Below are 26,392 nucleotides of genomic sequence, written 5' to 3' on the forward strand. Positions count from 1 at the left end.
AGGGTAGGTGTGAAAAATAATTTCACTAGTGTTTTGAACTCCGCCGCGGGCTGTCATTAGTGTTTATTAAATTGTATCATACACAGTAACCAATTTAATTATTCTACTTTATAAATAAGTAAAGTACTGGTACACACAAGGTTAATTTTAATTTATAAAGGTTAATACAAAGTTAATTTTATAAATGTTTAATAATAATAAAAATGATTCTTTATTTTTTTTTAAATGTCGACACTAATGAAACGCTACACGCCGCGTTCAAGCACTCGTGAACCACCCAGGTCTTTATCCTTTACATTACTTTATCCCTTAAATTGAGATTTAGAGCCATGCCCCGTTGCTCAGTTGTGCTCCGTTGCGATGACGCACCACGTTGTAGCTCCGTTGTTTTATCTATATGTTTTGACAATGCTCTTCGTTGACTTACATATACAATTTCTAAGTATACGTAGGTACACATGCGCGAATCATAAATAAATAGTTTAAATGAATAGGTCCTGTGCTATTATTATTTTGTGACGGTGGTGTCTCGTTGCAAGCCCTTTCTCACGCGATACCGGGAAAATACGCTTGTGAATGTAAAACTAAAATGGTAAGTACTTATTTAATACTACTTACTCGGTTATTAATATCGGTCATTTGAAATTAATTAGATTTTTCTTCGTTTTAATTTGATTAATGTTACTGTAGATCTTGCTTCAATTTATAGGTTTTTAAAAACTTATTGCAATTCTCTTAATCCGCCACTAAATACACAAATATATTCGGTCAAATCACACAGATTGAGCTAGCCCCAAAGTAATTTCGAGACTTGTGTTATGGGATACTAACTCAAATACATTATATTTTATAATAAATACATATAAATAAATATCAAGACCCGGGCCAATCAGAAAAAGATAATCAATCAGAAAAAGATAATATTCCATCATGACCCGACCGGGGGATTGAACCCGGGACCTCTCGGTGCAGAGGCGAGCACTTTACAACTTCGCCACCGAGGTCGCCACTGGAGCCAAGAGTTGCGAAACTTGAAGGTCACGTTTATACATTTGTTGTTGCTGGAAAGACTCTCGTCTCATCAACATTTTCCCGATTTCTTCCTCGGAGGTTAAACGTCTGAGGCCAGGCTTTCATAAGTTTTCTACATCGTAAGAAATGTTATGTTAAAAAGTAATTTGTTAATTTTGACAAGAAGAGAGTCTATTGCTTTCTGAAAAAGTCGACGGTAACTCGTATCAGGTTGACGGTTGCTTACCATCAGGCGATGCATGCTCGTTTACTTCTATGTTTGCTACCTATTTAAAAAATCCTATCGAGGGAATTGAATAATATTATCGGGTATCGGATGTTTTAAATTCCAAATAAAATAGTATAAGGCAAATACATAGTCGTATATTTAGAAATTATAAATAAAATACTGAGTTATACGTAAAATACTATTCACTTCAGGCCTATTGCTTAGGATGACTGACAAAAGCAATACATTCTATAACTATTTGCATAGATTTATTGCACAAACACTTAAAATTTAGGAAACAAAAATATTCGATATTATTCAGTAAAAAAAGGAAAATAACATATTAACTCCCAAAATGTTAGGTAAGTGACACATACCTACGATATGCACTATAATACCGGCTACACACTATCGCGGAACAGTTCGGCATACATTGCTGGTATTTCATTGCGATAAATAAACGCACTCGTACAAATCTTTGTGCATTCGCGTCGGAGTTCGGCGACAGTGTGGAAGTGGCATTAAATCAGTGCTAAAGGTTGCGATTGCGCTAGGTACATTGCTGGGTTTTCCTTGTAGTAAAAAGATATAGAAACTACGTTATGTACATTCATTCGCGTAGACATCGAGTGATTTAGCCAATCGATGGGAACATGCATGATATTCATTGGTTTTGTAGTCTCATTCACAGTAGTTTCAATACATCGAAATAACTCTAAAATAACGTTATATTAGTGAGTACAGAACACAAACGGGCGACTACTTACTGCACTAAACGAAGCATTTTCTCCAAATCGTACAAAATACATCCACACAAACTTTGTTATTTCTACATTTACTAAAACTATATGTACAATGCGTGTGAGCCAGTGACGGCAACAGATTTTTATCGTTATATTTGTACTTTTTCAATGTGAACTTGACTGACTTACTAAAAATATTTACTAACCATTGAATCTGAATGAAAATCTGGCAATGTTATCTATTAAAAATATTTGGTTCACACAAATTATTTATAAATTCAATTAAGTTCTGAAAGTTACCCTAAACAGCTTAGTGTTTTCTTAACAAAACTGAGATCAAGATTCACCGGCCCAACAAATCTACCTAATCCACCTACATTTCGACATCTCTAAGGCTATTATCAAATTTCAACTCTTTCACTTCTTCGGGACTGAAACTTTTGACAGAAACCTTGCCCACATCTCCCGCCAAATCTGTACAAGACAATTTGTTTGTAATTTTCGTTATTGAAATCCTACTTTCTACGTCATTAGCATCGCAGATAGCATCTAAAACTACCCCCTTTTCTACTTTCCTAGGTTTTAGAGTTAGATTTTGAGTTATAACAGGCTTTGTACTTCTAAGTTTCTCGCTTAAAATCTTGTTACAACTCTTCTTAGACATGTCTAGGGCTAGAGGATCTTCTTTTAATTCATCTTTCTTCTCTTCTACGGATTTGGTTTGGTGCTTCAACTCAGCCACTTCTGCGTTCGATATGTTGTCTTTCTTCTTCCATTTTGTTCTTCTGTTTTGAAACCATATTTTCACCTGTAATAAGAAAATATTTTTTGTTATTTCTCATGGTCAATGCAATTTATAAGGTACGCTTATAGTGTTTACATACGTAATCTATACATATAATAAAACAGTAAAAATATTTGTATTTTTGACTGAAATTGATATTGGGACTCTTAAAAAGAATAATAGAAAGCAAATATACATTGTCCATATAATGCCAGTTATACTGATCAATTATTACGAAACAGTGCAACAGTGCATTTAGCACAGTGCACTTCACAAACTCACAGAGAGAGCATTCAATGTAATCGCATCAACGACGTAAGGATCATGTTATCGAGATCGTGTAATTATATCATAGAGTTATATAAGACTAGATACCGCGTGTCGTGTGAGTCACACTACACAAGGACAGATTGCATTATTTTGATTTATTATTATTGTTAGCTGATCTAGAAACCGTTTATATGATTTTTTCCTAATTTAATTACGAGACCTCACTACGAAATTGCTACTCGTTGGGTCTCCGAACCTCATTCATGTGATATCAGTTCTCTTTTTATACTCTATGTCTTAATTATGCTTGCTATTTATGGAATCTTTTTCTAAATTTTACTGCAATGTTTCGTACCTTTACGTTCATCATGGCCTTTTTTGTTACGATATTTCAGCATATAAGGATTAGGATGATGATGGAGAATTCATCATAGTATCTAAGGTCTGAGACTGACCCGAAAAAGCGAGACGCTCGGCGTCTTGCTGTGTTTTGTGTAAATGTAGGTATCTAGCCTATTATAAATCTATAGATATAAGTTAAAACATTATAGATCAGTTGCCCAACAGTTAATTACTGCGATCGATACCCAATTAGTGATGGGAGAAGCCCGAAAAATCGTTAGTCGATAATTTTGATGAGTCGAGAGAAAATCATCGTACAAATATAAGAAACAAATTAGTATTCAGCAAAAAAAGTACCTGACTGTATTGTTTTAGATTCATTCATTATTTGTTAGACTATATCAAATTCAAAGTCTGCGAAGCGCAACCCGAAATCTAATTTTGGACATAATACCTATATATAAAATAGAAATAATATTTTCTCCATTTGTAAACGTAATCGTGCAATTTTTTAATGTAAGATTTGATTCGGTTGTCATGTCATTAAATTTTTATAAAGCTATTTAGTTTTATTTAACATGGTTCTCCAATATGTTTAGCTCTATATAAACCACATTTCCTCTCACGGAAATATATTAATGATACTCTATTGGAATATATTTATTTTAAGATCCTTGTACTGTTTCATTGCTTATAGTCTCCTGTAATATTTATATGTGTAGAGGTAGATCAATAAATAGGGTTATATCCTAATCCAAATGGGTTGTTACAAGCCAATGAATCGGTGCAGTGAATTGTATATCGACTGTTAATTATCGGCAGGTCGATGCCGACCCTAGAGGACGTGAGGGATGTGAAGGTATCGATATTTTATGTGATAATCTATATTTTAATTGAAGCGGTGGTTGTGTAATGTTTGAGACGCCTGCTTATGGATCACATGAGTCTCGTGACACAGTATAATTACAGTCAGGTTGAGAGAATTATAGTGGAAAAAACAAAATAATGTTTTTAGAGTGAGCGAGCGAGCAAAGAATTGGTTAAAATGTCATGCCACTTAAAGCGTTTACTATATTCATTTTTGTCACATTCTTGTCTTTTGACACATTCTCTATATCTCGTATCATAGGTATGTAACTACAGTATATATAAATTTGCCATAGATTTATTAGATTATTATATACATACATACCTATGATACGAGATATAGAGAATGTGTTAAAAGTGCAGCGTAAGCAAATTGATGAAATTTATTAAAATAGCTTTTTATTCATTGAATTCTAAATCATAATTTTCTCTATTTAATAATCTGTTTGGATTTGTTTAATGTCTACTCATTGATCTAAAGAAAAATATGTTGCGATTAAAATAATTATGTTAAGTGAGCTCTTTATCGTTCGCAAAATGAAACTCGTTAATCCGACCATAATGGAGAACAGACAAATCTAATAAATTCCCAAAGCAAAGTCTCTCAACTTAAATAGGTCGGATTTATACTTGAATAGTTCGGATAAATAAAATAAGCACTTTTGAATTGTCACATTCTATCAATATTAATAATATAAATAATATATGTTTGAACGGGCGTCTTTAACTATATACATACCAAATTTTATCAAAATCTGTCCAGCGGATTAGTCGTGAAAGCGGAACTGACGGACTTTCGCATTTGTAATGCTTTTACAGATTTTGTGAGTGAAAGAATGCACATTATTTATAATTTATTTATTACTTATATACTATTTAGTAACAAATACCTACGTAATAGAAATGACAGTATGAAACAAAAAAATTAAAAGTAACTCCACAAGTAACACAAAAGTTGAAATTGAGAAATCCAAGCAAGTGAACATAGTGTCACAATAAAATATGATATCCAGAAATTATACAAGACACTCAATATAGTAAATTAATTAGTATCATTTAAACATAATACCAATAAGTACCTACTTAAAAATCATCAAATAATAAATCTTAATTGGGTATTTTATCTAGTTACTGTTCGAGAACAATAAATTTCATTTAAATGTACTAAGTGCTCATAAAATCAATATTTCCGTATTCGTAACGTAACAATTCTATTACAATTCTCCCCAAATCCATCTCAATTTATTGACAATAAAACTATTATGACCATGAACTGTGATAACTGAAAGCCGAATGCTATAAAACAAATGTTAAAATAAGTGCAAACCAATGCAACACCAATCTAAATGAAGTGTTGTTAAATGGTTTTATTGAGTTAGCGCGGGTTTTAATAGGTGCACGTAATATGTGTATATTCTACGCTTTTTCTGCTCTTGAAGATATATCTCTTTCACTCTCTCTATCATCAGAGCGTTTTCCAAGTACCTTCCTGCTTTCTCTTCCTCACTTCGCAAGGTCTTAGTCAGTTCGTTGGCAAGCAAATCCGCTTTTACAACATCAAGCTAGCACTGTTTATGCCGGCTCCAAACTATCCGCGAACTTTGGTGGATTCGATATACATTGCTGATTTTTCATTGCGGTAAATAAAAGCACTCATACAAACTAGGCAACGTACATGTGATAGTATGGAAGCTACATTTAGAGGTTTGCTCCTTCCGCCAGAACCATGGAACGGCATGGCTAAGCATTTGTCCTTCGTAACTTAATTAAGTAATTTGTTTTAAATAACTAATCATTAATTTGTGTGATAACAATAAATTAGCATCATTACTAATCATAATCATAACATTGAAGTTACAGGGTATTACGTGGCATTACGCTGTTGCCAAGACAATACACCAAAAACGTATCATCTCGAATTATCATCACAACAACATAAGGAAGTTGAAATACAAACGCGACACGACCTCATTAAATACCTACATACATCACTTTGACAATGCTCTCCCGTGTAATTGGCTCGCAAATTAATCCCGGTAACATGTGACATTTGACCCGAAGTGTACACTGTACTACCTATAACAATGCTGCAATCCACTTGCAAACATCACGATAATTATTATTGATTGCGCATTAGTTCGCCACAGAGTGAGACGCGCGATTTGACCCGACATGTGTGCGAGCGAGATGGTGTTATTTAGGGTTGGGTTGATACGTTGTTGTTATATCGAGGTTGTCAAAGCGCGCTAATTGCTAGTTCGCTCGTATGTCAACTGACGACTGTAATAATGACGATCATAGCACTCTCGATTTTGGCGACTGGGGAATTATTTGCTAATACGCTTATGCGTCTTCCTTTATATTTGATTTCCTAAATACATTTTCTCTAAATGCTATTTTATTTAATTAAAATAAAGGAAAGGGCACGTTATGTAACATTTTTTGTTGTTTAAATGCATAAAATGTGATGGTATCTTAATTTATCAACTAAAAAGTCATGTCTAAATGACTTGAATAAAATTTAATATCACTTTAAGTCACTAATAACAAGTCATTTAATAACACTTTAAGTCATTTGTCAGTTGATACAAAGTATTGTCAACTGTCTATCATCTTATGAAGTGCAATTACTTTTGAAAAAAGGTAGTTTGAATGTTTCTTCATTTTAGTTTTTTTCTTTTCCTGAATTGCGTTTAAAAACTGTGTTATTATTTTCACTGTCAATACATGCAAGATGCAAATAGCGACGATTTTTTCCGACGAAACTGAAAATTATTAATTTTTATTACTTTGAAGGTTAAAGTAACAAGTGACAAGTACATAAAATTTCATGACATTTTACATTACAAATCATTTGATAATAAAAACGCAATTTATTAATCGTACTAGTTACACACAATTAATAACATATTACACACCCGAGAAGAAAGAACATATCATGATCTCAAAGATTTGTTTTGACCACTCGAAATCACAGATAAAAATATGTGCACTCAACAATTATTATCATTTCTATCCTAATTTAGTACAAACAATGTACCTAGGACAGACGTCTATTACAAGTTCAAGAATGTGGCTAAATATAGAACACAAATTAACTAAAATCACAGTTTACCGCAAAATATAGAGAGAACAGAAGTGATATTGAATACCTTTGAAACTATTACAGATTGATTGATGTGTTTGATATCATCGCATTCATACCCATATAGATTTTATATTTTTAGATTTTATATCAAGACATTGTTTTATCAATGAAGTTACAGATATCTATAATCCACTTACGCATGACTCATACCTAAAATCTTTTTTTTAAAAAACAATAATCGAACCCTCACCCTCAAATACTCAACGTTTAGATAAATTCTAATCTTGAACTAATAATGAGCTACATATCATTCTAAAATGCCATCTTAAAAAAATATGGACATCGATATAATATAACTAAGCAAGTCATTTAACCTCTAATACACTTCACCTATCACCACTCTCTATAAAACTCTAAAATTATCAGTAACATACCCTTCTATATTTTACATATTCTAAGCTAACAGTTTACGCTAGATAGACAAACTATGGCGGTACAGGAGGCAATCAATATTAGCGTCGCTTTGTTCACGAGATCACTGTACACGACCCTATTAGTGCCGGCTTTTTGGCTAGGGCTGGGACAAAACTCATATCGATAAAATTCAAAAATTATTTATATATTTTTATATTAAACGAAGACTTCCTTGAAATATTAGTATTTCCAATATCATATACTATACAAACAACCGGGACTTCCATGAAAAAATACAATTTTAGCGTTTTAAACTAACACTGAAGTGATTGATTAAATAGATAAGAAAATCACGAAATGATCAATTCGTTCTTTATATTTGTTGTAAGCTAAAATTTGTTTTGTCACTATCACACCTTATAATACCTATGTGACAGAACGTGACAAAACATACTTTAGCTTCAAATATACTTTAACATTTTTATGAATAACTATATCTAAATGGCTATCATCATCGTTGTCGTCATATATGTTATTTATTGTAAATTTTAAGGTTATTTAACAATATAATGAGACTGAACGTTGAGACCCAAGAACTCTTACATATATATTATTTAAATGTGATTTACAACTACAACGTACACATATACAAAAATCTATACTTTACTCTTTATGGTATATTATATTACGACAATGCATTGGACGGCACATCCATCGATTTAACATTATTTTTTCTCGATATCGATATAACGCGTTCGCATCACTAGGGTTATCTAAGCCGCCGGCGATCGAGGTCGATGACTAAGCCTGGTTAATCTAACAATTATTCATTGAAGATACTCGCCCTACGAAAAGCTGAATCAATGCTCAGCTGTCCTTTTCACTCGTAGCTCAATTAGTCAAAGAGTAAACGGGATGGAGTTAAGCCTAAACGGTGGTTTTGATCTATTGCTATCTATCATGTTTTGTGACTCATGGAACACAGCACTGAACTGCAGACTAAAATATTATTGAGTTGTAAATTATGAAAACTTAGTGTAAATTATTTACACTTATTCTTTATAGTTCTATGCATATAGCCCACTTAATAAAATTACTATAAATGCTTGTTTCACCGCTTGCTGATAAAGTTTCTTAGTGTATATATAAAATATCGCACTAATAACGTTAAAGATTCAAAAGTCTTGGAAAATGTACGGCTAACGGGGTGTCCACAGTTCACGAAAGTTTTTTTTATATCTCAAGTTAGTTAAACTTTATTATCATGTTCTTACCTAACTTAACCTAATTATGTCAAGCAGAACTGTTATTTACCGATTATTTTAATTCAATAGCTTATCTACATTTTGAGAAACCAAAAAATGTTTTCGACGAAACGTGCTTTCACTGAAGAGTGATTCTGTGAATTGTGGACACCCCACGGCCAACTGGCCAATCACATCAGTCAGGTAAGTATATCTATCTGTCACGATATTTTAACAGAAAGTCGTGGAATAGACCCTTAAATATTTTTGTAATAAGTCAAAATACATGCTTTTATTACTATTAAAATTATTTTTATTACTTTTAATCATAAACACTTTTAATCATAAACACTTTTAATCATAAACACTTTTAATCATAAACACTTTTAATCATAAACACTTTTAATCATAAACAAATAATATTATCTGCCTACATAACAAACCGTTATTTCTTCGATCAATTCATACGGAACCCAATTGTCAATTTCAAAGTTAATTTGATGCTAAAACGATACCTAACATGTCGTGATGGGGAGCGAACGTGAGCGGCCCGATTGATCAATCGATTAGAACCTTGATCGATTACCATCGACTCGGATGTCCGAGCGAGTTCCGTATTCGATGGTATAAGTTGATGGAAATAAAAATCTTATGTCCGCGGCTTCGCCCGCGTGAATTTACCACGGGAACAGTTCTTTTTACGAGATGAAAGGTCCTCCTCCATACTTTGAACTTCATATATGCAAAATTTCAAGAAGATTGTTTGAGAATATAGATCGTGAAGACTTTCGCATGTATAATATTAGTGAGGAAATGAGGATTTTTATTATCTAAATTAGCGGCCCTTCCCGGCTTCGCTCGGGAGTGTCTGCAGTATTGTATCGGGAATTTCCAGAATGATCCAAAAATTCCCTGGAGAGTAAAGCCCCGGGCACAGGTAGTGTATGACACAAACCAAATTAAAGCGATTAAATGAACTATTCAACCAAATTTCCGATAAAAGATCAGTGGAGTGTAATAATGCCTAATTGTATGGATCGCCGGGTATGAGATAATTAAAACTGTTTTAACTGTTGTTCACTAGTTGACGCCCATGGCTTCGCTTGTGTTATGTAGGTACGTAATGGTAAAGTTGATTGGATATCACTTTCAATATCGATAAGTCCGCATTGTGTCTTATATAATTATATATGCCAGGTCTGGTGTTCCAGTTTTTAAAATCATTTATACCATATGTTACTCAGGCTTAATAGCTATATAACAAAAAAGTTTCATTCAAATCCGTCCAATAGTTCCGAAGATTAGCGTGTACAAACAGACATTTAAACAGACATATTTTTTTTTTGTAATTCTTACTCTGTTACTATGACTTTATCGCTTAATTTTATTTTTATGTAAATTTATTCAATGTACAGAATTTTTTTCTACGGTTTTGTTAGGTACTCGCACGTACTGAACAATCATGTTTTTGTGCCAATGATCCGAAATCATTGATTTATTCAACCGAATACCGAAATCAGTTTTAATCACAGTGATGCCAGCTTTGTACGCATGCCTAATTAATATTTGTAATAATTAAACTTTATAACATTTCGTACGGCTTATTATCGTTAGAGATAAGGTTGAAAATTGTGTGATATTTTGCACTGAATTCATTTGCGTTTTGGGACAATTTTCAACATCGCGGTGAAGAGATAAACATGTCAGGTAATCAGTGTATGTATTGCTTTGTGGTCAGTTGGTCTGGACGAGTTGTGTGGCTTCCGCCCTAGAACCACTTCATATAATCCCGTGGATGTCGTACGAGGCAACCCTTAACCTTGACACCTGATCTGAGAGGCAACAAAAGCATTCCCAAAAAGGATTAACACCAATCAGGTGACCAGTCAAATGTACGACTTTCGCGGGAAAATATGGGGTATACTTTCTATAGACATCGGTTGGAAATCACACGCCGAAGTATTTTATGTAATACTAGCAGTTGCCTGCAGCTTCGCCTGCAGTAGCCTATATTCGACTCCGGGTCATTAAATTTTTCTATTCCACATAAAATTCGATCCAGCAGTTTATTGTCACAGGCAAATAAATAGACATACATTCGCATTTATATTATTAATATGGGATATTGAAAATGTTTGCATCAGGATCGACCTCAAACGCACTTAAATTATTAATGAAGTTAAAAGTATGCATATTACCTTCTTACCAAACAAAGAGGTAGGTGTTAATGTATCACAAGTAGCCCAGTACATGTCAAAATCACATACAATCAATCAACTATGCACATTGCAATGATGTAATGGTATAATCGCGAGCGCCCACAGGCATTCGACTGATGTTGCGGTTTCATACATCGCTGTGCTATGTGGTTAGCCGATTGGTCGGTATCTAATGTAATCTAAATGTACTATATGAAATATATAAGTTGAAGAGTTATTTTAGTATATACTTTACTAAGAAAATATCATTATTTCAATAAAAATACCTGACTAGGGTTGCCAGGCGGATAAAGCCGAACATGTTCGACCTTAAGTCCTTAACTAAGTATTACAAATTTAATTAAAATCGGCCCAGAGGGGTAAATGAGTGAGACGGACAGACAGACTTTCTCAGTTAAAAAGAAATTTAAGACATGCAACATAATATAAAATTAATCTTTCTTATATTAGCTATGTATATTCTGACAACAAACAACAAAACAAAAACAAGGAATAACAAATATAACAATTTCCAAAATCACCCATTTTTGAAGTCGGTTAGAATTGACAAACAGTGAACAATTAAATCCCAGTGCTGGAGCCTAATTGTCTCAGTCGAGTAGCACTGAGTCGATGGTGCAGCGGATAAGTCGAGTACAGCCGAGCACAAACTTGTCTCGTTCTAATTTGATTAAAACCAACGTAACGAAATGCTTCCGTGGCCTGGGTCTGGGTTATCATGCCGGACTGCTACACTGGAGGTCCCGGGTTTGATCCCTTGTTAGGTCAACATGGAAAATGATCTTTTTCAGATTGATCTGGGTCTTGGATGTTTATCTAATGTATAAATAAATATAAATAAATATACTCGTATTAGGACAAATCACACAGATTGAGCTAGCCCCAAAGTAAGTTCGAGACTTGTGTTATGGGATACTAACTCAACGATACTATATTTTATAACAAATACATATATAGATAAACATCCAAGACCCGGGCCAATCAGAAAAAGATCATTTTCCATCTTGACCCGACCGGGGATCGAACCCGGGACCTCTCGGTTCAGTGGCAAGTACTTTACCACTGCGCCACTGAGGTCGTCGATATGTTATAAAAAATAGTATCATTGAGTTAGCGTCCCAAAATACAAGTCGAACTTACTTTGGGGCTAGCTCAATCTGTGTTATTTGTCCCTATATATTTATTTATTCTATAACGTAAACGTATTATGGATTCCATTATTTTATAGTGAAATATAGGACATCTATGGATAAAAAAAATTGCGACTTTTGTATTATGTAACATGATAATAAGTATATAGGTATGTTCATTATTAAGAAACACGATGGTTATATAAAAAACAATTATGAGATCTTAGATTATAATAAAAATGGTGACAGATTGTTCAAAATTCATATTGTTTGCCATTGACAAACGTATGATACCTAAGATTAAGGCAGAGTTTATCCCGAAAACATCCCTGGAACATTTTCATTTAGTGAGTTAAAACTAAATTCTTTCCGAAACTCCAGTAGTTTGTAGCTTTAAAAACTATTTTGTTTTTGAGAATTAGAAGAAGTGCCTGTGAACATGTCAACCTACCTATGTTCACAAAATAAACGAATTTGAATTTGAATGTTTAATGTTGAGTAATGACTTTTCGCCAACCTATTAATTATACACTTTTCCACCAAGCTGTACAAAGAGCTTACAATCAATTAGGGCCGTGTCGGTGCATTTTTATGCTAATGCTACGCCGGTGGTCCGCCTACGTCGCTATTTTCGGTTATCTCCGTTTTAATTGAAGCCTTAACTGCTGATATTGAGACTAACAGCTGCAGGATTAGCGGATTATCTGACTTTGAGTTTACTAAAACCTTTACAAAAGTAATTATGAAATGGTACTGTGGTGTAACAATACTAGTCGTTAGTCTTGTGCATGCGTTTGTTTATTGCACAATCCATTTCCATTACTGATTTATAAATGTGGAAGTGATTGATTATCTACTTATCCTTTTTTCACGTCAAAACGGAAGATTGCGTTGAAGTAATTATTGGTATGGATAAAGATGCAGAGCTGGAGAGTGACTGACACAGGCTTATATCGCGGGCAACTAATTGAAATAAATAAATATAATTAAATAAATTAAAATAAATATAGACGTAAAATATGTGGATACTCAGTAAAAAATATAGGTAGTTATTAACAAATAACTACCTATATTTTTTACTGAGTGGTACCCCAGAACTGGAAAACGGAGCTATGACATCCGGCGGCTATATGGGTCGACGATGTAAAGGAAATTGCTGGCAACAACTGGATAGGGATGGCCCAGGACAGAGATGGTTGACGGAGACGGAAGGAGGCCTATGCCCAGCAGTGGGTCACGGAGGGCTGCAGATGATGATGACGATGATGACCTATATTTTTTAGCTTTTTGGGGATGGAAACCACGAGGTTGATGGACTCCACAGACCTAGCTTTTTAATTATATTTGAAAAAGATCGGTCGAGAACAAAGGGCTGGAAGCTTTTTCAGAGGCTCAGCATTGTAGTGCATATCTGCAATGGCGCCAGCCTTTTGGTCACTTTGCGGGGCACAACTAGCTTGATGAGTAATTTGTAATAAAATTTAAGGTATATTCAAATCGGTAAATTATATTCTAGAAGATTCGCCTATCAATGTTTTAGTTAAATCTGTGATTTGATTAATCTATATAAAAATATAATTTATTTCCGACATGGACTCTCTAAAAGTACTAAAATACTCTTCTACGTGCCAATTCTGTCAATGTTGAAGTTGAATGGACTAAAACATTTAGGATAGAAGCGAAGAATGGACTGAAGCGAAGCCTATTTTCGGTATTTTTAATGAAAACTATTGAATAAATGACTTTTTAATTTTATGGCTGTTCCAGTTAAACTATGTTGCAGCATGTGGTTCCGCCCTAGAATAGGACCACTACGTATCCTTGCCGGATAATAACTTATAAATAAAAAGTAAGGCTTTTACTTTAAAATATTATGATGATCTTCTTTTATATATTAAATTATCCCTTCCTTGTAGAGTACAATTCTTCTATGTCCTGTTTTATTATTGCTTAACATTTTATTAATTAGCACATGAATTATATATCTTTAGATATTATAAAACAAAGTTCTCTACCGCGTCTGTCTCTTCGCGATAAACTCATAAACAAATGCAATGATTATCATGCGGTTTTCACCTATGGATAGAGCGATTCCTGAGGAAGGTTTAGGGGTCTAATTTATTATATATTATCGGCCGGGACGATCCGATAGTTATTAATATAACAACATTTACCCACTTTAATGTCATTATTTTATCTATATTAAGCTGGAGGCACACTCCCGCTCGATTAGGTCTAATTAGCACCTCGCCAATGATTATCTTAAACACGCTATTTAAAGTATCCAGTAATGCAAAACCCACGTACGATAAGTACCATCCTTTATTTGTGCCGGTATAAGGGTAAGGGAATGTCGGCAATTAAAGTGAAAAACAGTGTGTATACGGCTGTAGAATTCTAATGGGGCGTTAATTAAAAGTGCCATTATATACAATTGGTTTCTTTGCAAAGTAAAATTCTAATTAATGGGATGAACAGATAAAGGAATTACCAAAAGTCCTAAAATATTTACCAATAAATAATATTTCTTCTTCATAGTCTAACTGGTCGTGGTCATTACGTGGAATGAAACACACACAATAACTTTCTTGGCATTATTAATGGAGTGCTTTGCCATTGCCTTCTGCATTTCACATACAAGTTAATAATAATCAACCAGTATGCAACCTGCACACGATGTTTTCCTTCACCGGAAGCAAGTGTCTATGAAAACTACTATACATGAGTCAGATTGGTATACAAACTCATGTGCCACAAGTAGGATTCGAACCTGGGATCTTTCGATCCACAGGCGGGCGTCTTAACCATTATACCACCACCACTTCCTGCATAAATAATATTTAGCCTTTTTTTAATTCTGTGCAACATTAAGTTTGTCACTATTAGAGAAATTTTATTCGCTATGCCACATTCGCATGGCCTTAGCTGAAGGGGCAAATCCAAGAAATGCTCGGTGTCGTCAAGGATGACATGCATACCAAGCAATAATCGGACAAGCTGAAAACTAAGAATGGCGAAGGCCATGCGAAGGGGAGGAGACAATTTAAGAAACTGCTTTCCTAATCATGTTCTCTATTTAACGCGGTCTTTTCAGCCTGATCCGGGGACGCTCTATTGGTGAGGAAGAAACGGGCAAAGGAAGATGAAAGAGATTTTAATAAGGCTGAACTAACTTCTGGTAGCATATTTTATTTTGGAACCATTAGGAAAGTTTCATCATCAAATATAAATAAATAATAAATAAAATATGTATGGACAAATCACACAGACTGAGTTGGCCCCAAAGTAAGTTGTGTTATAGGATACTATACTAACTCAACAATACTACATTTTATAACTTAAACATATATAAATAAACATCCAAGGCCCGGGCCAATCTGAAAAAGTTCATTATCCATCTTTACCTGACCGGGGATCGAAAACGGGGCCCCCAGAGTAACAGTACGCCGTAATGACCATTAGGCCACGGAGGTCGTCAATATACATCAACACAAATACCCACCAACTCCAATTTTTTTTTGTTAATATAACCATGTCAAATGGTAGACTAATTCGAGACTAGGTTAAATAAATAAAGCGAAAGAATCAACCGACAAGAAAATCTTGATCGTCATTTACATTTAAAATTGGATTACACTGCATTTAGTGTCAATTTCAGCTGTCACTTCGTACACTATGACACCTCATTTGTTTCAAAAGACGTGTTTTTCTTACAGACCACGCCCGCTTGAGAAGTTGCCAAATTATTCATGCGCGGACGTCTAGCCAATCAGGGCTAAGCTTGCAGTTGGCCTAGTTTTAACTGACCAATGACGGCGCTGGGCTGATGCCCACGCGCATTTGAGAAACTCAATGAGCTAATTATTGTTTTCTTTGGCAACGGTCGGTTGTCATACTAGTTTCATTGAGGTATTGAGTCGTGTTTTTCAATGGTTAGATTTATTTTTGACTTCTCTATCAATAACAGTTTCAACGCCAAATTTAAATCAAATCAATATTGTTACATATTTATCCCTTACGGTGTGGACAGGGCCAAGAGAAACGAAACTTAAAGGCCACGTTTAGCTGGAATAATTCTAAGTTATAATAATACTGCGGTATTCCCCACCTCATGCTTGGTTTGAACAAATCGTAATAAAACATAAGGACCTCCTAATTATTACATCACAATAATAATGTAGTAATAACAATTGTTTACTGGATTATATTTTATATATAGATATAAAATATAATCCAACCCGACTCCAGCCCATAAAACATAATCAAACGAAAAGCAACCATCGACCTGGAAAATGACAATACGTTTTCCATTCAATGAATCACAAAAGATCTCAATTAACCTAGCAGACGAAACTCTAAAATAAACGCCATTAAAACAAAGACTAACAGACGTGTATCGAGACAGTTAACGCTTCTGCGTCCAACTGTACACGTCGACTTTTTGTACAGTGGCATTATAAGATAATTCTTATGTGCTCAGTCCATGATACTGAACATTTTTTGCGTGGAAGCAACCCAGAAATTGCGAAAAAAAAAATTGTTGCAGCATACAAAATGAAATACCTGAGGAAAATGTATGAGTCAGCTGATTTGTTTCTTTCATGATTTCGATCATTTTTCATACGAGAACTTGTTCAATCCATGTAACTGAGCATGTAAGACCAAAAATGCTATTCTTTTAAAACCTACTCTGACGTCATGAGAATATTTTAGTGATTCCGTGTACACGGAGCCGATTAAAAGTATAGATTTTTTCAGTTCATTATAAGCAGCACTTTGGTATTTTTCAAATATTCATATGACGTTCGACACGGCTCAGCGTGGATGGAAAAAGTGAATGAAATTTCCTCTTTATTGGCATGCAAAAACACTAGTGCGTAGGTATGTTTTACATGTCTATGTTAAAAACAAACACAATTCAAAATGCACTTATTTATTTACTAGGTTTTGCCTTTTTTCGTGTTTAAATTTTTTAATTTCGTGTTTTTATTATTATACGCAACGCAACGATGAAACCTATCCCAGATTTTAAGTTTAATCATCCACTATACAACATGTGAAAACCACATCAAATTCCTTCCAGTAGTTTCACGTGATGCCCGAACAAACATACAGACAGACAGACAAAAATTATGAAAATAGTTATTCCCTATAGACCTCCCATAATTATTTTTCTTTAATATTTTCTATCTACAGACAGCCTGCTTACAGTTTTATTATATGGAAAGATAACCTGGATGCGGCCCATCACGCCGAATCGTTTAATCATCTCAAAAGCAATTTTATCAGAGTTACAAAGTGCCGTTTTATTAAATAGACTCGCTTGGGATAGTGCCAAGTGGCACTTGACGGTGCAGTGCCAAAAACTGCACTACGGTGCACACAGTATATATCTGCAGATATTACGTTCGAGATCACAGAGAATATGGACACTTGAAGTGGTTTCGGATTATATTGAGCTTGTCGCGGTTTAGAAGCGAATTTTAACGCACTGGTAAATTGATTTAGGTTTATTTAGTTTGTTAAAATTGAGGAATTTCTCTTCAAAGAAAATGTGTTCACATTTATAATAATTTAATGTCTCGCTAATGGCAATTGACGACCTCGGTGGCGCAGTGGCAAAGTGCTTGCCTCTGAACCGAGAGGTCCCGGGTCATGATGGAAAATGATTTTCTGATTGGCCCGGGTCTTGGATGTTTATCTATATATGTATATGATATTAAATATAGTATCGTTGAGTTAAAACTATTTTTCTTGATATTCTATGTTAAGGGTAAGAGTATTGCTATCCATAGAAATATAACGTAAAACTAAAAAATAATAAAAAGGGACGGCGAATAAATGTGAACGAATCGCTTGAAACTTTTTCGAAATTTGCTTGAAATACCTGCGTCGGATGTCTATAGCGACGATTAATGGAATTCGAATTAATCTCTGTCACTTCTAGTGTTGCCAGCTTCTTGAACCTCGAGTGCACGGGGAGCCTACATCCGGGCGTTTGTATCACTTAGCTGCAATTCCTGACTCCGGAATATCGAACTTGTACATCTTTGCTTGCGAAACAGCTAGAGTAGTTGTCTATGGCTGTGTTGTGTTGTACTGGCGATAAAGGTTATATATAGAAGGTGAGAGATGTGACATCAATCACATTGAATAAGGAAATAATTTAAAATAAAATAAGGAAATATAGATTTGTTTCCAGACGTCAATTAACTGACTGAAATGTCCTATAAGACCTACATTTGTTAATTGACGCCCTTGCAGAAAAGGCTGCGGTGAAGTTTGTTGCGCCGGTTCTTCACCTGTGCTTTGGAAGTGGACAGTACTTAGATTAAGTAATTTTTTGACGTCAATTATTGATGTATAATATACATCACTTATTGACGTCAAAAACTACGATTGAATACATTAGCCTTAACGCTCTTCACAGAGGTTAATTAGGTCAACGTACTCACCCTTGTTATCATCGTAAATTGAATAAAGAATTTTGAATTTATTATAAAATCTATTTCAATTTTAATAACTTATCAGATCACGGCTAAATGATTCGATTAACAGACAACTTATTCATCTTATAAGATAATCTTTCAAAGAATTCACTTTTAAAAGATAATATTAAAGCTTTGTATATATGAACAAGGTTTTAAAGACTTTTCACCGCTTTCAGTGTGTAATAGCATGTTCTATGACCACCACCCACCGTAATTAGGAACGATTTTAAAAAATACGAATTTATTGATATATATTAAAACATTATATTTGTATCAAATCAGTATATTTGTACCGAACAGATACGTATGGCGTCGTCGCCGGCCGCAGCTGCTAGCTGTGCCGCAAGGGAGAACCAACCTGGTGAAAGAGGCGCCGCTGACGCGGGCATTGCGCACAATTAATATCGTGGCTAATGATCTGGACCTATTTTGTTACTCTTTTAATGATTTCAGAAGAATTGGACTATATGTGATTTGCTTCAGATTACAATAGGCTCATTCTAACGCATTAGGTTATAACCTGTAATGTTAGATGTAAGAAATGTTAATAAATAAATAAAAAAAATAATAATATTGAAGCAACACGTTTCAATACTTAAACAATAAAATACGAATCCCCAGTAGAAATGTCACCAATACATTTGGACATAGTGATACAAAGTTTAAATTCGCACGTGGCTCCCATGACTCACATGCATATCACCAAGCAGGGTGAAGCTCGTATTCTAAAAGCATTACCACTCAGTGCTGAGTGTTGCCAGCTTTGATGTGGCCAGCTATTTCAGATATTTTAAGTGTTTCGAGTTCGAAGATTGGGGAACTCATCATTTTATTGTGCGAAGTGATTAGTGAACTATAACATATAATTTTGTCTCTCTCTATTCTCTGTACAATGTCTGCTGTAATTGTTTACTTAGCTATTTAAACCCAAACTTCATTAATACACATCATAACAGTTTGTCCTCTAAATGCGATGCGAAGAATGTCACGTTGACAGCGAAGGGTTGAACAGGAATTCGTCTGGGCCGGGGAGGCCCCTATCGACTATTTTAATTAATATAATAAGGACATCGGTTGAGGGTTTACTATTGTGGATTTATTTATGGTATTTGTGAACTGGGAATGCTTTATTAGCACATGTCAAATAAAACTGTTTATGAATAAAACATGAGGTATTTCTACAAATACGTTTACGTTAGTTGAATTTGAACATATTCATTTTGTCATAGATATACCATTGAAAAATAATTAAAGAATTACTGCAGCTTTTTTTGACCAAATAAATGGTCAAAAAACGCTGTTATTTGGTCAAAAAACTGCAGTATTCGTTATACTCCGCTTTTTTTATCGAGTGTGTTGCCATTTAAATCGATCGTATTAAGATTGTAACAATTTTATCAATCATTTTAATCGTTTAAGATTCTCAGCTTTTATTAAATTTCACGTATAGTCAACAACTCGTCAGCCTAACCAAATTCATTACAAAGTAGCCCCCAATACTAGTATCATCACCGCATTGAGGTACAAGATATCTGGACAATCTGGACACACAGTTCGCAACCTTGTGTCGATGAAACGGTATTTTTTTTGATACATTATCGGCGAACTCGGACAGATGAATATAGATTGCGTAGCTTATAGTAAGAATTTGTATCTACGAAAAGAAGGAAACAAGCAAGGTATCTACGTCGAAACCGCAAATTTTCTCGAACCGTTTGCCGATTGTGTAAATCATTATACCCTCAAATAAAAATCGTCACATCAAGCAGAAATCGGATGAAACTTGTCATTTAGCACGCAACTCTCCGCCCCTACAGACGTGTGCTATCACCCCGCCATCGCAGGGGTGGATCAATTACATCGTTACCATTTAGGGGGAAGGATGGCCATTAAAAATTTACGAAAGGTGCCGATTTGTCAGCGTTTTGATTGTTTGAATTGTTGAGTACAGACGGCAATTGAAAATTTAATGCGTTTTATTTAATTTAATGGACAATAAGCTAATAACGTATTTAAAGTAGCATTTCCATTCCATATTTGGAGCTGCTTTTAATTTTAATTTAGTACTTGACTGTTATAAACACATTATTTTTTATATGTAAGTTTATAGGAACGGTAGTTCAGGGAAAAACTTGTCATTTTTTAACACATTCGTAGAAGACATTTTGTTTGATTATGGTCACGAAAAATCTTACAAAATTGAAAACTAACTACAATTAAAGTTATCATATTGCGTATATATATCTCAAAGACTTATCTCTATAACATACATTTATCGTATAATCAACAGAATTGCTAGTATGATGTCGTCGAGGATGCGTGCCATGGTCTAAAAACTAACACCGAAGACCGTGCGCAGTGGAGGAAATTGCCCAATATAAAATCCCGTTACATCACTAAAATAATTATGTTACGAGCAGTAAAAAAATAAAAAATAATTCTGGCTAACCAGACTATGTCATTTGAAAAGCGAACAAATCCCGAACGAGCCGTTTCATCGAACGCCGGTTTAACATTTACGCGGAAAGCGGACTATTAGCGCCCGCTGTCAAACAAACTGCTGATTGAATGTTCACCCACCAATCACGGTATGGCCCAAATCATAAGAGAACAGCTTTTGTAGTCCACTTGTATATTTGACTTCTCAAAACAGTTTCGCCAAGTAAAACTAAATTTGTAGTTTATTTGTTTTTAAGACGGCTAAGCGGTAAATCATCAAATTTAAAATCATATCATCCAAGATATAAATCAATTTTAGAGTAAATAATACAACCATGTTGCACTTAAACAAGTTATACTGACGCTATAAGAAATTACAGATTATATTAATTGTATAAAGCGTAGGTAATTTATTTATTCAGTCCATTTTACATTTCTATCTACATCATCAAAACAATACATGAAAAAAAGACAAATACAAAAATCAATTGCGTTCCCATTTGGTTCCATAACTTGTACCACAAACAAAGCACGTCAAATAAAGAAGCCATGGCGGGAAATTCCTGTTAAGTCATTTTTCTGTATCTCCTGCGACTCGCTGGAAAAGTCGTGTCGCGTCAACGATCACTGTTCACAGAATCATGTTTAGATCTTGTAGCGATTATCGTGAAGTTCTATGAATTTTTTATTTTGTGGATTTCAATTTTTTTTTGTTATATTTATTTTATACAGATTTAAAGTTTCACTTTATAAACTATAATAAGTTTATAAGCGTCACGTCCGTTACTTCGTCCGCGTCTAACAGCTAGTCTATTTCTCACTCTGCCATCTCTTCTGTGTCTATCTCTCTGTCAAAGATCAACTCAAGCACAAATCTTATCCCTTTAAAATACTCGTTAGATAGGTATGTATAATATTAAAAACATTTCATGTCTGCTATTAATCATCGAAAATTAATTAAAATAATAAAAAACTCACACAATATAAGTACCCACCTATATCTATAGTAAAATGTTTCCATTTTAGCTAAACCGACACCATCAAAAAGGAAAGGTAATTGATTTCAAACGGACGCGGCTCATAAGACTCCTTCCATATTTAGTTGAAGCCGTGTTGTTTTTTTCTAAAACGAATACAGATTATAAAGACCGTTCTTACTCGTGCCGCGTGTCTCTGGTACTAATTGTCGTCTTCCTGTGATCGGATTACCATGTCGGGGAGTCTAAACGTAAACACCAAACTTTGCTGCGGAATAGCATAGATTTATATTTCTCTTTATACACTACCCGTGTACCAAATTTCATCAAAATTAATATAATGAAACTAGAACAATTGGCTATTTGAAACCTGTGCGCGGGGCCTTTTCTGAATCTACGATTTGAAAGGTTAAAAATTGCATACTTACACGATGAATTATATGTCACTTCAATTCGCAGATTTTATTTATTCCGCAATTTACTATTCGCTTTATACCTAATAATATAGGCGAATTAACAATGAATTTGGATAGATTTATGTGCTGTCGACCGTATTTAAATCTTTTTAACTCATTTTAAATGGAGCTTGGAGCTCAGCATCTCTTAACAAGTTCAATTGTAAGAAAAACAGTAGGAGGTAAAAACCGAAGGCATGAATTTAAAGAAAAACGTTTTGTTATTTTTCTTTGGTGACAGCCCTTGCCGGGGGTGGGCACGTAGGGTTGCTAATTAACCTTTGTGAAGAGTATTAAGGCTAAAGTACTCCATGGTAACATTACAAATACGAACGTGTACAATATACTTCTATTTTCGGAGCAAATGGTCCTCAATCATGCTTCTACCGAAGCATATTTCGTGTTTGGAATATAAATACAGAATTACTTTTTTACTCCACAAGTTAAAAACGGTTCTATTTAAGAGAAACATTTATTTCGTGGTTGGTTATCTAAACCTATCATAGATATTATTTCAATGTTAGCTGTCACCCCTGAATGTTTACGTGGTTTAAGTTCAAAATATACATAATAATTTTAAAAAGAGGAAAGATTCGTTTTATATTTTTGTATGTTTGCAACGAACAAACTCAAAAACGACAGGAGATGAAATTGCGCCGCTTCTTCTTCACTAGACTCTAGACTGCTCTAGAGTTAGTTTTAAGTATATTTTTGACATCAAGTTGACAAGAAGTTGAATGAAGAATGTCGAATGTGATTAGTTGTGTGTAGTGGGCAATTCTATCTTCCGCCAATGTCTACAGTTTGATGATCGGTCCAGTCTTCCTGTGAACCTAATCGTTCAGACTCAGTCCATAACAACGCTAAATGTCCTGAGTCTTAACTCCGCGGTAGTCATTTAAGGCCTGTGCTAACAGGCACATATAGAAATATAAATATATATATATATATATATATATATATATTACTAGCTGCGCCCTGTAACTTCCCTCCCGTGAGAATTCAGGGATAAAAAGTACCCTATGTATTATTCCAGGTTATATTCTATCCGTGTACCAAATTTCATAACATTCCGTCCAGTAGATTTCGCGTGAATGAGTAACAAATAAACATCCTCACAAACTTTCGCATTTATAATATTAGTTGGGATTTTAGGTTACTTAGGGGTTTAGTAACATTAAATATTTAATAATAATTTAAATACGCCACGAATTAAACAATGATTAAATGAAAACTGAGATGAATGAAGTGAAAAATAAACACACTTGGTACTAATTTATAAAGGAACGGGGAAAAGACGAACAGTGGTAACGAATTGATCTATCTAATCTTATTGTAATATATTCATAGTTTATGTGAGATAAACGTATTAATTTTAAAAGTAATTAAATAAAAACTTAAACTTAAAAATTAAATTAAAAAATACACAAAACTTTCATTAATAGTGCGTGGAATAATTAAATTAAAAATTAAATCGATGATTTTTGACTCTCAGATTTTTATTTCCAAATAAACTTCCCCTTAACAGCCATTTTCGAACATCGCCATATTATTGTGGCGTACGTCATATAACGACATGAACACAACACTTTGATCTAACTTACAAGCAACTCACGACTGACTGCACTTGAATTAGAGTTCAAAATCAATTGATATCACATTTACAACTCGGTCTATTTCATTTCCATTTCTGTCGACGGTAAACCAAGCAATATGAAACTTTCTTGCTATTGAAATAAGTGTTGTTTTGTTTGTATTGCGTCAGTGGACGGGTTAATACCGGCTGCGTTTGACACAAGGTATAATTGGCGAGAAATGGACCGCTCCTTTCTATAAACTGTTGCCTACTCGGTACTTTATGGAATATCTTAGACGTACATTCGAGAACAAAAGTGTCTACTAAGTTAATGACTTTTATTTGACAGTTGAAAATTATTACTTGAACTGAAATACGGCAGGAATGGTAGATAAGTATATAGAAGTGATAACAATTAAACATCTATTGGCTCTCGTTCGGTGTATTATACAATATACATAATGTAAAATGAAACTTCATATTTAGTTACAACTATTGTAGCTCTTTGTATGTCACATCAGATGTCTGTTAGATCCATATATCAACAAAAAATAATTAGATACTATGTTAACTGTAGGTTAAAATTAAGTTAAAAATAAGAAACATAAATTATTATTATTTTATTATATTTTTATTTATTTCAGTGTAATTGATTATGTAAGAGCAATTTATATGCCTAACATTAATTTTAGGGGAAAATATAAATAGAAAATAGATAATGTACTGTAATTTACTAAAAAATATATCGATAAATCAATTTATCATTTCCAGCCAGTTTAAGTGACGTTCTAAATTCAATATTTTAAAATGAAAAATATAACTACCGGTTCTATTTGTCATTTGAACACTCATCGGCAGTAATTGTTAGGGCTGACGATACGGACAGATTTCAAGCGTCGACACGGGAGGGTGAAAGATTAGAGGATATTAATGGCCCTTTCTTTCCCTGTTATTACTGATTGCTTCAGGGAACGGAATTTGTAAATCTAAATTGGGAGTTGAAGAAGGGATTTTCTTAAGTTAGTATTTAATTTGTAGATGTGTATTGTTACAATTTTTGTAAGCTTGTTGCTTGTTGTGACGATTTTTTTTGTAAGCTTTTGATCAAACGATCAAAAAAATCTGTTGTTTTTTTTTTGTTTTATGTTTAATTAACAACTTACGTATTAATTAAACGTAAAACAACAGATTTTCATTTAAAAACAACAACATTTTTTATTAAGAGCCTTCACATCTTATTCACGCCGATAGAGCTTGATTTTTTCTATTTAGAAAACTATTTTCATAGATGGGAAAATTCTACTTAAAAGTTAACGTTGAACGAAACCGTTGAACTATGAGCACTTAATTACTATTATTAATAATTGATTACTCCATATTCCATGACAACCATACCGGAGGGTGTCAAGTCTATAAAACAAAATTATATACTAAACTTATAATTACAAATAAGTCGTTTTAATATCACCGGTTCACGTTAAAATGATCGTTTTACCATTCAGAATAAACATAACTCGTAAACAATCGTCTCAGGCTGACAGTTTTATTCGAACGCTTTATGACATCAGCCGATGCTTATTAAAGGACCAATTTAACCCATTATAGTGTTCATAAAAGCGTACATCATCCTGTTTTGTTTTTGTCCCGCTCTGACGCGTCATATCAGGATAAGTTTGTCTCGTTTCGCAGAGCAGAATACGCTGAATATGGTTTACGAGATTCCGAAGTGAAGGGGAGGTGTATTTTCGAAATTGATAGTGTTGGCATGGTGTTATAACTTAATCGATATCATTCTTACGCATGCCATTTAGAAAATAAATGCATAGTCTACAAAAACATTTTGGATTAGCCGATTTACTAGTAAATCAGTATTAATTGATGGTCGTTTCGAAATCAATTGAAAGTTCACAGAGACGTAACAGACACCTATCAAATTCAAACAATTTAATAAAGTTAGCTAACAGCAACTTCGAAATTAGATTTAATTTTTTAAATCTTAATTTTCATCGTTCTGTTCTTGTTTAGTCATTAAAGTAGGTGTTATTTCAATTAGAAATCTTTATTTAGTAAACAAGAACCACACAAACACACCGATCAAAGAACCCATACCAAT

The 26,392-nt window shown here is 33.9% G+C and overlaps 1 protein-coding gene across 2 annotated transcripts in view; it reads right to left on the reverse strand.

Moving 5' to 3' along the window:
- Positions 1-1,379: 1,379 nt before the first annotated feature.
- Positions 1,380-26,392, reverse strand: part of NK7.1 — a 64,541-nt gene continuing 39,528 nt past the window's right edge. For both annotated transcript variants that reach the window (XM_053759571.2, XM_053759572.2), the window contains one exon: positions 1,380-2,791. In XM_053759571.2, the coding sequence (XP_053615546.1) occupies positions 2,357-2,791 (435 nt within the window). In that variant the 3' untranslated portion in view covers positions 1,380-2,356. The remainder of the gene's footprint in view (positions 2,792-26,392) is intronic.

Source organism: Plodia interpunctella, chromosome 19, assembly GCF_027563975.2.
Source record: "Plodia interpunctella isolate USDA-ARS_2022_Savannah chromosome 19, ilPloInte3.2, whole genome shotgun sequence".
In the NCBI taxonomy this organism is placed as follows: domain Eukaryota; kingdom Metazoa; phylum Arthropoda; class Insecta; order Lepidoptera; family Pyralidae; genus Plodia; species Plodia interpunctella.